A 14,231-nucleotide genomic window follows, 5' to 3' on the forward strand; every position below is an offset into this window, starting at 1 on the left:
TGATCCTTCTGGTCAGACCATATTTTAAAATCATTGTATTTATGGAAACATAGAACTAATAATTGAAGGAATAGCAAACAGTTAAGATGATGATCTTTTCCATATTTAAATCTTACTGATATCTCCCCACAAGTGTTCTAAAATTTGTACCTCAAGCTCTTCTGATTGTTGGCAAATTATTTAATTCATTATTATAATTATAATGATAAAGAGAAAGATATTACTGGTGAATTTTTCCCATCTTCCTCTCCTTCCTTCCTCTAAATGACTGTCCCTCTCTTTGCTTGTACAGTCTGTTGGCCTTCTTAGTTAATGTGACTCCAAAATTTCTTGATTTGGACCTGTCCCTGAGCCCCACAATTTCTTCACAACTCTTCTACTTAGAAACCTCACCTTGATCCAACTTTTTACCTGTGTCTGTTATGCACAGAATTGTGTCCCTGTCTCAAGTTCATATGCTGAATTTCTAGCCCTCATTCCTGTTCTATTCCTTGTGATTAATATATGGGTGTGTGGAGGTGTAGGAATAAGTGTATGTGTATGGGTGTGGATATAATTGTATGCTACATTGACACACAATGTCTATATCTACACCTATTCCTCCAAATTATATATTCATTTGTTCTTTTTAAATTATTTCTTTTTTAATTGCATTGCATTCTGCTGTCATGAATTTCAAAAATAAAATCAATTAAAAAATAAATAAATTACTTCTTTTAATTTATTTTTCATATACATACCTGATATATCCTGTAAGTCTTGATGACCCCACCAGTCTTCAGTACCTCTCCTAACTATGGCCTTCAGAACAAGGTTTTAAAAACTGAACCAGGCACTATTTCAAGAAGGCAACTTCTGAGCAGATCCAGGCCTAACTCTCTAATTTACGAAGGATATATTATTAAGTCATGTGTACCAGTTGCAAAAATGAAACCCCAGCAAATTGGAAGGCTGAGGTATGAATATTGCAAGTTTTAGGACCCTAAGCAATTTAGCGAGACCCAGTCTCCAATTTAAAAGAAATATATATACTAAAGAAAGAACTAGGGATGCAGCTCGGGGGCAAAGTTCCCCTGTGTTCAATCTCCAGAATTAATAATAATAATAATAAAATACAACTAAGCCAAAGAAAGTTTAAAGAAAACCATAACCTAAAAGTATTAAACTGTGCCCACTGAAACCTTCTCTAATCCAAAGTTGGTAAAGATAACTCTGTGAAGTTAACTCTGAAGTGCGAATACCAGAGACACTAACTGCCAACAGCCATATGGAAATCTCATCTGATTCTTGGACCACTTATTCCTGAAATGTTTCAGAAATCAATCACAATGCTCACCTGAGACTTCAGAGCAATCCTAACAGCTTGGCCCTCCTTGCATCTCACCCACTGCTGGAGAAAATTAATAATCAAAGCCTCACTATGTACTAACTTCCCTTGTAACACTCTTTCCCCACTTCTCAAAACCTTCTCAAAGACTACCTACCATATCTACAGGCTCAGTGAAGCTCTCCCTTGTAAGTAGGTAAGTTGTTCTTTCTCTGGATATCTCCCATTCCCCCAAATTAATTGATTCACTGACCTTGCTGCTGTTGAAATAAATATAGGGGAAGTCTCTATCTTTCCTACCCTGATGTGGGATATACAGAGCACTCTACTAAGACTAACTTCCTTTGATTTTCTGTTATGGATTCTTTTTCCCTGAGTCCTCCATCTGTACTAAATTTCCTTCATCCATCAGTAATGCATATATCTGACTCTCCCTATATAATCTTTCTCTCTCTCCCCCTGTATCCCTCTGTATATCTTTTTCTGAACATACATAGAATGCTGGAGTAAATATATAGACTCTCTTGGGATTTCTACACAAATGACTCAAGATAAGTAGAAAAACATCCCCATAATGGCTCCAGTTAGGAAAACAGCTCAGGCTGGTAATTGGGAGAACCCCAATCCCATGGAACTCCAAACCAATCCCAAATGAGATAGCTTGGGAACTCTAGGCACTGGAATGAAATTACTTCTCCTCTTGTCTGTTTTTCCTTCCCTTACCAGGTACTTCTGGTTGGACTGACTTTTTGATGCATTACAATTCTGAAAACACAAGATACAGATTTTGGCATTCTTGATACTGAAGTGAGGGAGTTCCACATAGATGCAGCAATGGAAGAAGGGTGCTTGGTTATTACTTGGTCCTACTTGAATTGGTTTAATTTAGGAAACACAATTGCAATTGCACATTCTGCCTACTGATTTCATATAGAAGTCTAAGGCTAATAATATTAATTTTCATCTATTTTACTTCCATAGCTGACTTCCAACAACTATATTTTTCTGAAAAAGTTTAAAAAACATATTAAATATTTAAAGAGAAAAGGCAATTGAATTGCTCTTTTTTTGTTTCCTTATAACATTTCCTGAAAATTCTATGAATAAAGGCAATCATATAACCATGGATTTTATAAGATTGATAATTTTTAAAAATGTTCCCATTTATACGTTTACATGTTACTTAGGAATTTTGAAAGTAATCTTGTTAAAAGGCTACAAGATATTCCATTGTCCCCTTGAATTTCTCTTGCCCTCTAATATGGAATGCACTCTTCTTCAAAAAGTTCTAGCTCTTTTCTTGAAAATGGCAGATAGAAGCCCAAATGTCAATTTTAGAAAAAATACATCACATTTTTTTTCTTGAGTATCATTGCATATGGTAACTGATAGAAACATATTTTTTCTAAAACTCACTCGTTCATGTTGACAACTTCAACGTAATGTTCACAATGTATTGGAACAGACAATGGTTATTAATTGCTTTAAAACTCGTTTTACATTTATGTGAGGTGAGAATGCTCTTAGCTCACTTGACTACTAATTGACAAATGATTCTCTTGGTCTCTTCCTAATGGCTCAAAAATGGAACTTCAAATATCACATATTGTTTCCACATTCAAGGCTGAAAATTCTATGAATAAAGGCAATCATCGGTTATCCCAGGAATCACAGGATATCCCTGCGTCCACCTGGAATTATTTATTTCTTTGCATTCATTAGTGTCATAGGATCAAACACTTTTATGATGCTCTGAAAGGTTCACTCAGCATTTGACTACATATTTTCCCTACTATAGGCCCTTGATTGCTCCAAACTGCGTCAACCTCAGATATTATCTTCATTCATGTCAACTTACAAATAAACAAAAATGTCTTTTAAACATTTCTTGGAACAGGATTACTAGAAAAGAGGATACTCCTGAGTTCACTTTAGTTTGTACCAGATTTTCCTTGAGAATGACTCTACCAGAGTGTTTTACCCAGCTTTTTCACTGCTGTGACTTAAAGACCTGTCCAGCACAATTATAGAGGAGGAAAAGTTTATTTGAGTGTTCATGGTTTCAGGGGTCTAAGTCCATAGAAGGCCAGTTCTATTTCTCAGGGCTGGAGATGTGGCTGAATATGGAGGAAGAGTATGGCAGAGGGAAGCAGCTCACAGGTGATCAAGATGCAGGGAGAGAGAATCCACTTGCCACACACAAATACATACCCAAAGCCATACCCCAATTACCACTTCCTCCAGCCACACCCTACCACTTCAGTTACCACTCAGTTAATCCCAGTCAGGAGATTAAATTACTGATTGGGTTAAGACATTTACAACCCAATCATTTCTCCTCTGAACCTTCGTGCATTTTCTCCTACGTGAGCTTTAAGGGACACCTCACCTCCAAACCATAACATTCTGCCCCTGGCCCCAAAAGCTCACAACCATCTCACAATGCAAAATACAACTTTTTCTATTTCCAAGAGTCCCCATAGTCAAACAGCTCTGAGGTTGCTCAAAGTTCAAGTCCAAAGTCTTCTCTGAGGCTTAAGGTATTCTTGTATTGTGAGCTCCTATAAACCTAAAAGCAATTTACAAACATCCAATATATAATGGTACAGAATAAGCATTTCCATTCACAAAATTAAGAAACATGGGATAGGACTAAATCAAAATTCAAAACCCAGGTGTGCAAACAAGTCCTATAGCTTCAAGACTAGAATCTTGGGCAAGTGAGATCTTAATGTTCTCTCCAAAGGGCATGGGTAGCTCCACCCCTGTGGCCTGGTGGGTTGAACCCAAGTCATCTTTCTGATGGTTTGTCTCTGCTCAATTCCTGAAGCCTTCCCAGGATGATGTCCACATTTTGTCTTCTCAGGGGTGCCTGCAGGGACGCTGACCCTGCTACACTTGGCCTGGCCTCCCAGGCCTTCCTTTGAAATCTAGGTGGAAGCCCCCATGAAACCCTAAGCCCAGCAACCTGTACTCCTGCCCAACCAGCACCATGTGGATGATGCCAAGTTCAGCTGCCATCTAGAGCAGTAGTCCTCCCTCCAGGACCTGTGCTGTAGCAACCTCCGAGAGACTGGGTGGCTGAGCAGGTTGAAAACCTTCCTAGGCCCCTGTGTACAAGAAGGGGGCCCCACTGGTCTCTTCAAAGGAGAATTTTCAACTTACTCCCTTGAGCTTGAGATGGGTGTGGTCTTGGCAGCTCCTGAGATGCCCTCAAGCCATCCTTCTATTGTGTCTGGGCAAAGGCATTTCTTTAGTGGCAGTAAGGTCTTTAATAAAAGGCATTTCTTTAGCCCTAGTTTTACTCAGGCCTTTCAAGTCCATGGTTTTTCAAATGTTCTGCTGTGCTTTCTGCTCCTGATGCTACCAGCAGTGTCCAGAGCCTGAATGCTCTGCGTCCTAGACATATCACCCACTAGATAAAGAAGTCTTTTGCTTTTAAAATCAGCCTTACCAAAAAAAAAAAAAAAAAAAAAAAAAGCCTCGAAGAAAGTCTCTAGACATAGGCAAAATGAAAACAGCTTCTTTGCCAGAACATAACACTAATGGTCTTCACTCAAAATTCCAATAGAGTCATTGTTTGAACCTACTTGAGCCCTGTGTTCATTGTCCCCAGTCCCATTGGCCTTCTGGTCTCCTGAGCTCCCGCCAGAATTAGCCATGAAGCTTTCCTTGCAACAACCTAAAGCATTTCTAGCTTGCAGTATTAAGCATCTCAAAATTCCTCGCACCAATTCCAAAAAGCTCAAAAAGCTTCTGATCCATATGGTCAGGTTAGTCACAGCAACAACCCCACGGTCAGTACCAATTTCTGTTTTAGTCAGCTTTTTTCGCTGCTGTGATTTAAAGACCCACCCAGCACAATTATGGAGGTGGAAGAATTTATTTGAGGGCTCAGGGTTTCTGAGGTCTAAATCCATAGAAGACCAGCTTCATTTCTTGGGGCTGGAGACGTGGCTGAACATGGAGGAAGAGTGTGGGAAAGGGAAGCAGCTCACAGAATGTTGATCAAGAAGCAGGGAAAGATTCCACTGGCCAGATACAAATACTTACCAAAAGCCAAGTCCCAATTACCACCTCCTCCAGCCAGACCCTACCACTTCAGTTACCACTTCCATTAATCCCTACCAGGAGATTAAATCACTGACTGGATTAAAACTCTTTTCTCCTCTGAACCTTCTTCCATTGTCTCACACATGAGCTTTGGGGGGTCAGCTCATATGCAAACCATAATACAGTATATGTCTCAATCAACTCTCAAGTATGTTAATTTGATTTCATACTCTGTCTTGCAATTAGTCTTAATAAAGAGCTTGAGCATCTCTCTATGCAGTTATCAGTTTTTTCAGTTTATTGCCGCAGTCTGGCTGGGCACAAAATAACCAGGAAGTCACGAGCCACTTGTAGGTTCAAACAGCAACTACTTTATTGCCAGAACCCAACGGGAACTCTCCAGAAATCCACGGAAACTCTGCAAGAACCAACGGGAATCCAACGGGAACCCAACGGGAACTCCGTGAGAACTCAGCGGGCACCTGAGGTAGCAGAAGCTGCCCTATTGCCAGACAGCAGAGGTCTACATACACAACTGAATACACAGTTTGTTTCAATTTAGCATCATCCAGTTACAGCAATCAGTCATTATCTTAATAATTATACACAGCTTAACTTAATTATCATCATCTTAATGGCTCACAGGCGTCACCTCTCAACCACTCCCTCTGGCAAAATGCCAGGCGCCATCCTGACCTGGCCGTGGCTCCCAACAGTTTATCTTCTTTTAAATTGTTTACCAATATTACTTGCCAATTTACTTTCAAATTTTCTCTATTTTCCTGTATCTTTAAAAGAGTATTTTCAAGTCAATTTTTCAACACTACCTACCCCCCACAGAAGTCTAAATATATATGTAATAAAAATGATATTATGATTTAGAAAAACACAAACTCAGCAATTTACCTAACATACCAATTTCCACTTAGAAAATATTTTATAAAATACATCTGAAATTTGTGCTATGCTGAACTGAACATTTGTTTATGTGCATATGGCAACCATCAGGGATAAGAAAAGTAGAAAATTCTACAGTCTTTTCAATATGGTGTGCATGTGTGTTACATACACATTGTTTTCAGAGCTTTTTTATTTTACCCTTATCTGAAGAATCAAATAGTAAGCACTAACTAAAACATCTATAATCTTAGGATGCTATAAGGTCAGTGGAGCCCATAGATAGCAGAATGCCATAATTCATCAAGTGTGTTACACATGGACATGGGCATAGAAATGACAATCATTGAGCTTTGTGCTCCTGTAGGTCAGCTGCACTGGAAGGAGTTAAGCTAAGCTGCAGGCTCTGAACTCTGGGTTCTGGTCCCCAGGCACCGTCCTTTCAGCAGGTGGAATTCACACCAGCTCCTTGTGTCTTTCATTCTGTGAACCATTGAATGACTCTCTGGGGCACTGACTTCACATGGGTTCAAGGCTGAAAGGGAAGCAGCTCTCAGGGGACAAACCCAAATACAAAAGGACACACTCACTCTCCCAAATGTCCATTGACATCCCAATAGCCAAGTAAGGAGAAAAAACATGGATTATAAAATTGCCAGGCATGGTGGCACAGGACTATTATGCTAATTACTGGGAAGGCTAAGGGAGGAGGATTCGAGTTCAAGGCCATCCTGTGAAACTTAGTGAGACCCTGTCTCAAAACACAAAAGAAGGAGAAAATTGCATATTTATCATATTAAAACTAATGTAATATCATTTAGATCAGCACTGCAATGGAAAGGAAAGAGAAAATAATTTTAGATTAATGGATTAAATGTTACTAATTTGATTATAGATGTAAATATATGCATCTATTATGCCTTAACCATCTTTTGGATTAATTCTACATAGAATAGTAAATTTTCAAAGGTGAAGATGTCACCTACTCAATTGTTTGTACAGTAATTAACCCAATACGAAATATAACCTATGATCTCAGCACCTGGAGTGCATGCTTCTCTGTAGTATTAAGAATAAAATAAAGTAAGGTGGCACATGCCTGTAATTCCAGTGGCTCAGGAGGCTGAGGTAGGAGGACTGAGAGAGTTCAATGCTAGCCTCAGCAATTTAATGAGGCTCTAAGCAACTTAGCAAGATCATGTTTCTAAATAAAATATAAACAGAGTTGGGTATGTGCCTCAGTGGTTAAATGCCCGTAGGTTCAATCCTCAGTACCCCCCCAAAAAAATCAATAAAGAAAAATTAGGAGGACAGAAAATATTATTCTTGTGTGCCGGGTTTCGGTTCTCACGACTAAAAGGCTCAGGGGTCACTCCAGTTAAACTGGCTAATTGGGCTGCACGAAATAACCACACAAGAGACACAAATACCTTTTTGTTTGGGGTCGCTGTGACAGCTCCTCTGACCTTAAGGGTCCGCAGAAAGAGAGAGAGCGAGAGCACGCGCTGACCCCTTTTATTGAGGAGAAGCTATTCAAATGAGGCAAGGGGTCAGGTTTCAGGGGCTGAGTCTATCTTCATGATGTCCACTGTCAGCAGGTTGACTGACACCTGGGTAGGCCACACCCAAGGGCACAGTAAGAGAAGGGGATACACACAAGGCACTTCCATGGAAGATTCTATCCTAAACAGGGCAAGGGGTCATATTACAAAGGAACAGGTGAGCATAGCTCCACCCATGGGGCTGTAGCAAGACACACTCATGCAGGAGACACCAACCTTCCAACCCAAGAAGGGTGGGGAAAGCTCTGCCACATTTCTGTGACTGAGCGCCTCAGCACCCAGCCAGGAAGTGTGACTCAGTCACGTGTGAGGTTGGTCTCCCACATATGTGATCTATATAAACCCTCAGAGTCTATTTATAACCTCACCAGGGAAGAGAGTTGGACTAATGTATAATCTTTTTTAACTCCTACTCTTTTTTGAGATCAATATTTTGGGAAGGGGTTTCATTAGGGTAAAGTAAAATTTAGAAGGACTATGAGGTCAAAGGTACAGGGGTCTGCTGAGTGCTGAGCACACAGTGGGGGGTCTTGATGGTCAGAGCAGGTTGCAGTTGGCAACTTACCTGTCAAGAGCCATGACAGTTCACAGCTGTGTTCAGTGTTTCCAAGTGCGAGAAAGAAGTATGAATCTGCAAGAGGTAGCCAGTGAGAGAGAGAGAAAAAAAAATAGGATATACAGACATGGAACTGTGAAATGTCCATCCAGATGAACAGCAAAGAAGTTCACCAGGTTTCAATCACAGTCAAGGCATAGATGAAAAATAAAGGAAGAAAAATACTGTCTTCCCTGGGGGACATAGAGAAGATCAACCCAGTCACCAAATTCTCCCCAGAGCCACCTGAGAATGGCTTCTTTTAACAGAGAAGCTATCTAGTCTGGGGCTTTTCTTTGTTGGGAGACTGTTCATTACTAATTCTGTAACTGAAAGCTTGATCCTCGCCAAACCAACCCAATAACAAAGACAAGGTTTTGAGAAAAATGAAAAGGAAGTTATTACTTTGTTAGCAAAAGAGAAACACTGGGACTCTTGTTCCAGAGTCTGTGATTCTCCCCATCATGAGGAACAGTGGGGGTTCAAGTGGTGATTCAGAGGAATCCTGTTCCCTGAGATTAGGGAGGAGTGACTAGGGAGGAGAAGATCAAGGCAGAGAGGGTCAGGGAGGAGAAGGTCAGGGAGGGAAAAGGTCAGGGAGGAGAAGGTCAGGGAGGGAGAAGGTCAGGGAGGAAGAAGGTCAGGGAGGAAGAAGGTCAGGGAGGAGAAGGTCAGGGAGGGAGAAGGTCAGGGGGAAGAAGATCAGGGAGGAGAAGGTCAGGGAGGGAGAAGGTCAGGGGGAAGAAGATCAGGGAGGAGAAGGTCAGGGAGGAGAAGGTCAGGGGGAAGAAGATCAGGGAGGAGAAGGTCAGGGAGGAGAAAGTTTGGGAAGGGAAGTTCTGGAAAAAGAAAAATAATACATCAGTTTTAGAGCAATGAGGGATATAGTCAAAGCATGAAGTGTACCACTGTCACAATCCAATCTCATCACTTGTTGACCTATTCAGGTTTTTTCTGTCCTGGCAATTTAACTTTGTTAGTTTACATGTGTTCAGAAATTTATCCTTCTTATCTAGATTTTCCAATTTGTTAGCATAAACTTGTTCATAATAAGCCTTAATACATTTCTATGGTGCAGGTTTTAAAGTCTCCTTTTTCATCTCTACTTTTCTTTAAGTATTTTCTTTGTTTTTCTTGGTTAATTTAGCCAAAGGTTTGTCTGTCATATTTATCTTTTCAAAAGGCCAGCTCTTTGGTTCATTGATTTGTGGGTTTGTTTTGGTTCTGGTTATTGGTTTTAGTCTCTTTAATTTATTTATGCTTTGATTCTAGTTATTTCTTTCTTTCTACTAAATTCAGATTTGGAGTTTTCCTTGATTTTCTAATTTATTAAGATCCATTTTTGCTGAGCGCAGTGATGCACACCTGTAATCCCAGAGGCTCAGGAGGGTGAGGCAGGAGGATTGTGAGTTCAAAGCCAGACTCAGCAATGAGGAGACACTAAGTAACTCAGTGAGACCCTGTCTCTAAATAAAATACAAAATAGGGCTGGGGACTTAGCTCAGTGGTTGAGTGCCCCTGAGTTCAATACCTCGTACCCTCTTCCCAAAATGCATCTTTACATTATTATTTATCTGAAATATTATAAAACAATCACATATAATATATAGTGCTTATTGTTATAAACCTCCCTTTGAGTTCTGCTTTTGTTACATCACAAAAGTTTTGGCAGGTGGGCTTTATAATGTTCCTCTGGTGGTGGGGCATGCCCTGTTTTTGTTGTTTTGAAAGGTCTTTATTTCTTCTTTGTTTCTGAAAGATAACCTTACTGAGTACAGTGCTCTTGGTTGCTAGTCATTTTCTTTCAGGACTTGGAGTATTTCATTCTATTTGCTCCTGGCTTCTAAGGTTTCTGCTGAGAAACCTGCTAATAGTCTAGTAGGCGTAACATTAAATGTGACTTGATACTATTCTCTTATACTTTTTAGTAGTTTCTTCTGTGTCTTATACTTTTGGTCACTTGACTATAGTATTCCTTGGTGAGGACCTCTCATTAATGACAATTTGGGGCCCTGTAGTCCTCCTGTATATGGATACCCATTATCTTTCTCAAGATGAGCAACATTTTAAGATATCGTTTGATAGAATAGAATTTTTATGCCCTTAACATTTTATTCTCCTTCATGTGCTTTAAAAATGTGCATTTTTTTTCAAATTTATGCGGAAGGTCTTGAATACTATCTTCATTTTTTTGCCTGCCTGCCTATCTTCCTTCTTTCTCTCCTTTCTTGTGTGACAGGGACATTTAAAAGACCTCTCTTCAAGTCCAGATATTCCTCCTTTTGCTTGATTCTTTCTACTCAGTTGTTGAGGCTTTCAACTATATTTATTATTTCATCTATTAAGCTCTTTATTTCCATGATTTCCATTTGGTTCCTTTTAAAAAAAAAAATCTCTATCTCTTGGTGAATTTCTCACTGATATTGTATCAACATTTACTCATTTATGCGTAGTACTAGGGATTAGAGACCTAGAAGCACTCCACCACTGAGTTACATACCAAGACCTTTTTTTAATTTTTAATTTAATTTAATTTAATTTTATTGAGAAAGAGTCTTCAAAGTTTCAGAGCCTGGTCTACCACTTGTGATCAGATCCTCCTGCCTCAGCCTCCCAATTAAGCTGAGACAACAAGAAAAACCACAAACACGAGGTGCTTGAAAATGTCAGAAGACATCTGCAAGAATCTTCTACAAAAGAAAAGCTTCTTAAAATTTTTATCATAAGAAAGTCAGAACTTCCCAGCTCCTGCCACTCTTTAAAAGGCAGGGCCATTCATGGGAAGTTTTGACATCTATTTCAATCAATCCTCTCCCTTCACCCGGAGGTGAAAACCCACAGCCCTTTTCTTTTCATGATAAACCTTTACTGGTAAGAAGATAGAAATGATTTCTGATGGAAATGCACAGAAAGCACTTCAGAGAACACAAAAATGAAAGCAAGTGTCATGCAAAAATACATGGAAAAGTCATATCTCTATCTCTATTTCTATCTATCATCTCTCTCTCCAGAATGTGTTTGAGAATGTTTCCAACTAAACAGTTTACTTCAATTAAATTGCACAAATTCAACCATAATAATCAAAGAAAAATGAAGATTGACTTCTACTGGGCCTCAGAAAAATAAGCAATGAAAACATTATAAATAACGATCATAGCTCATTATAGCTAAGATTATGTTTCATTTTTAATATATCATTGTTTATTATACAAATCTTTACAACATCAAAAGAAATACTAACAATTAGTGGCAAGTAATAGATAATATTCATTTTGTACTTTTACTGTTATGCAATATTCTAAGTGTAGCATAAAAAAACTTACTTAATATTCATGAAACATATGTAGTCCCAATTTTAAAATATATTACTTTTATGGCAGTAGAAAATGGAACTAAAATACTGAGAATTTAATAATTTATTAAAGGTCTCAAAGTGACTGTGTAGTACCACTGAAATATGAATCATGACCTCTTTCATAGATCTTTGGTTTTTTAATTTTTTTTCTTAGTTATAGATGGACACAATGTATTTGTTTTATTTATTTATTTTTATGTGGTGCTGAGGATCAAATCCAGTGCCTCACACTTGCTAGGCAAGTACTGTACCACTGAGCTACAACCTCAGCCCCTCTTTCATAGATCTTATCTTTTAACTATTATGTTTTATAATCTGTGGTCATGATTAATTATTGATGTTTATGTAATCTAAGCCGTAAGTAATAATGTTTATATAAAACTAATAAAATAAGTGTACATAAAGCCATTATAGTGGCTTAACCATCATTTGTTTTTTATCTATCTGTGTCACATTAGTCAGATAATACCTGCTGTTTTAATGAATCACACATAAACAAATAAATATGTACATGGGAAGGAGAACCAGAATAAAGAGACAAAAAGTGTTAGCATGACACTGAATGTGGTATTTGCTCATTTCATGGGTGTAGTACATTAGAGTAGCATCTACAGTGATGAATTCCCATGAGCTAGAATTAACTTGAAAATGCAATAAATATCTACTAAGGGCAGAAAAGCTTCTTTTTTTATTTTTTATTTTTATTTTTTAGGTGTAGATGGACACAACACAATGCCTTTATTTTTATGTGGTGCTGAGAAAAGCTTCTTAATGGCTACTTTCATGTCCTTATTTCTCAAACTGTAGATGATAGGGTTGAAAAAAGGAGCAAGAACAGCAAACATGAGTGCAATGGCTGTGTCCAAAATTGGTGGGAAAGTGGCTGAGAATCGCAGGTACATGAGGGACACGCTGCCATAGAACATCAGGAAGACCCCAAGATGGGCTGCGCAGGTAGAGAAAGCCTTGTGGCGGCCTTCAACAGAGGGGATCCTCAGGATCACAGTGATGATTCTTATATAAGAAATGGCAATAACCAAGGCAGAGAAGATGATGGCCACCGCATGGATCACATCCTCAATCAGGATCATGGAGGTGTCTGTGCAGGCCAAACGCAGCACAGGTTCAAAGTCACAGAAGATCTGATGGATGTGGTTGGGGCCGCAGAAGGGCAGGGTAGAAATCCACGCAATCTCTGGGAGCAGTACGAGAAAGCCAAAGATGCAGGACCCTGCAGAGAGCTGAGCACACAGCTGGGGGGTCATGATGGTTGGGTAGCGGAGAGGGTCACAAATGGCAACGTACCTGTCAATAGCCATGGTGGTCAGCAAAATGCCCTCGGAATTGCCCAGCGAATGGAAGAAGTACATCTGTAGGAGGCAGCCAATCATGGAGATGGTCCTCTGCTTACTGATAAGGTTGGAGAGTATTTTGGGTATCGTGGCACTTGTGTACCAAATCTCCAGAAATGAGAAAATGCTGATGAAATCATACATGGGGTTGTGGAGACGGGAATCCATCCTGACTGCAAAAAACACAGTGAGGTTCCCAGTTATGATGAATATGTAGATGAGGAGCAAAGGAATGAAGAAGAAGATGCCATCTTCAGGTTGGGGAAATCCAGAGAAGAGAAACTCTGTCACCACAGTAGTTTGGTTACTTGGCACCATGGTCAGCAATCTTAACTGTTGGGGGAGAAAGGCTCAACTCCTTCCTAGATAAAATTTTTAAAAAATCAAATGCAAGTCAATGAATTAGGCTTTCTGTCCCATGTATTCCTCTTTACTCATGGATTAATAGCTATTTACTTATAACCTATTTTGTGCCTACAGCATCTGTTCATTTGTTGAATTCGCAGTGAAGAAAACAATCTCACTTTCACAAAGCTTGTATTCTAATGAAGGATACAATAAAATAACACATCAAAAATGTCATAGCCAGGAAGAGATGGCAAATGCTTGTACCCCCAAAACTCAGAAGACCAAGGCAGGAAGATCACAAGTTCAAGGACAGCCTGGGCAACCTAGCAAGACCCTCTCTCAAAATAAAAAAGATAAAAAGGGCTGGGAATGGAGCTCAGTAATAGAGTATTCCTGCTTTGTTCTCTGCTACTAAAACAAAACAAAAGACTAAGTTGCACAGCCTGGCCTGGCCTCCATCTCAGCCTCCTCAGAAATTTACCACCAAGCCCTGAATTTATTGTTTTCTGACAATAAATAATAAAACATCAAACATAAAAAAGTACTTTACCGTAATAAAATAAAATTAGTAAAGAGGAGTTGTGAAGGAGGGGCAAATTTGGAGAAAGTGAAGAATTGTGTTTAGAGGGGTTGACTCTGGAGTATGCATGAGACCAACAAAGGAAGTTATTCAATAGGCAGATAAACAGACAAGCCTGAAGTTCAGAGAGATGTTCCCACAGGTGATATGGACTTAGGAGAT

The 14,231-nt window shown here is 39.3% G+C and overlaps 1 protein-coding gene across 1 annotated transcript; it reads right to left on the reverse strand.

Moving 5' to 3' along the window:
• Positions 1–5,221: 5,221 nt before the first annotated feature.
• Positions 5,222–13,459, reverse strand: LOC124082492 (olfactory receptor 6K3-like). The gene is made up of 2 exons (XM_046428891.1): positions 12,545–13,459; positions 5,222–5,284 (listed from the first exon to the last, which is right to left on the reverse strand). Exons 1-2 carry the CDS (start codon positions 13,457–13,459, stop codon positions 5,222–5,224), a joined length of 978 nt encoding a protein of 325 aa, XP_046284847.1.
• Between the last annotated feature and the right edge of the window lie 772 nt (positions 13,460–14,231).

The sequence above is a fragment of the Marmota monax genome, unplaced genomic scaffold, assembly GCF_021218885.2.
Source record: "Marmota monax isolate L192 unplaced genomic scaffold, Marmota_monax_Labrador192_F-V1.1 WCK01_AAM20220418_F8-fsc00145, whole genome shotgun sequence".
Lineage (NCBI taxonomy): Eukaryota > Metazoa > Chordata > Mammalia > Rodentia > Sciuridae > Marmota > Marmota monax.

Excerpts from the sequence above, each read along its gene's own strand:
- LOC124082492 (XM_046428891.1), bottom strand. The coding sequence starts at position 13,459 with ATGGTGCCAAGTAACCAAACTACTGTGGTGACAGAGTTTCTCTTCTCT. Across the intron at positions 5,285-12,544 it reads CCATTAAGAAGCTTTTCTCA|CCACGTCTCCAGCCCCAAGA; the intron begins GCACCACATAAA and ends CTCCATGTTCAG.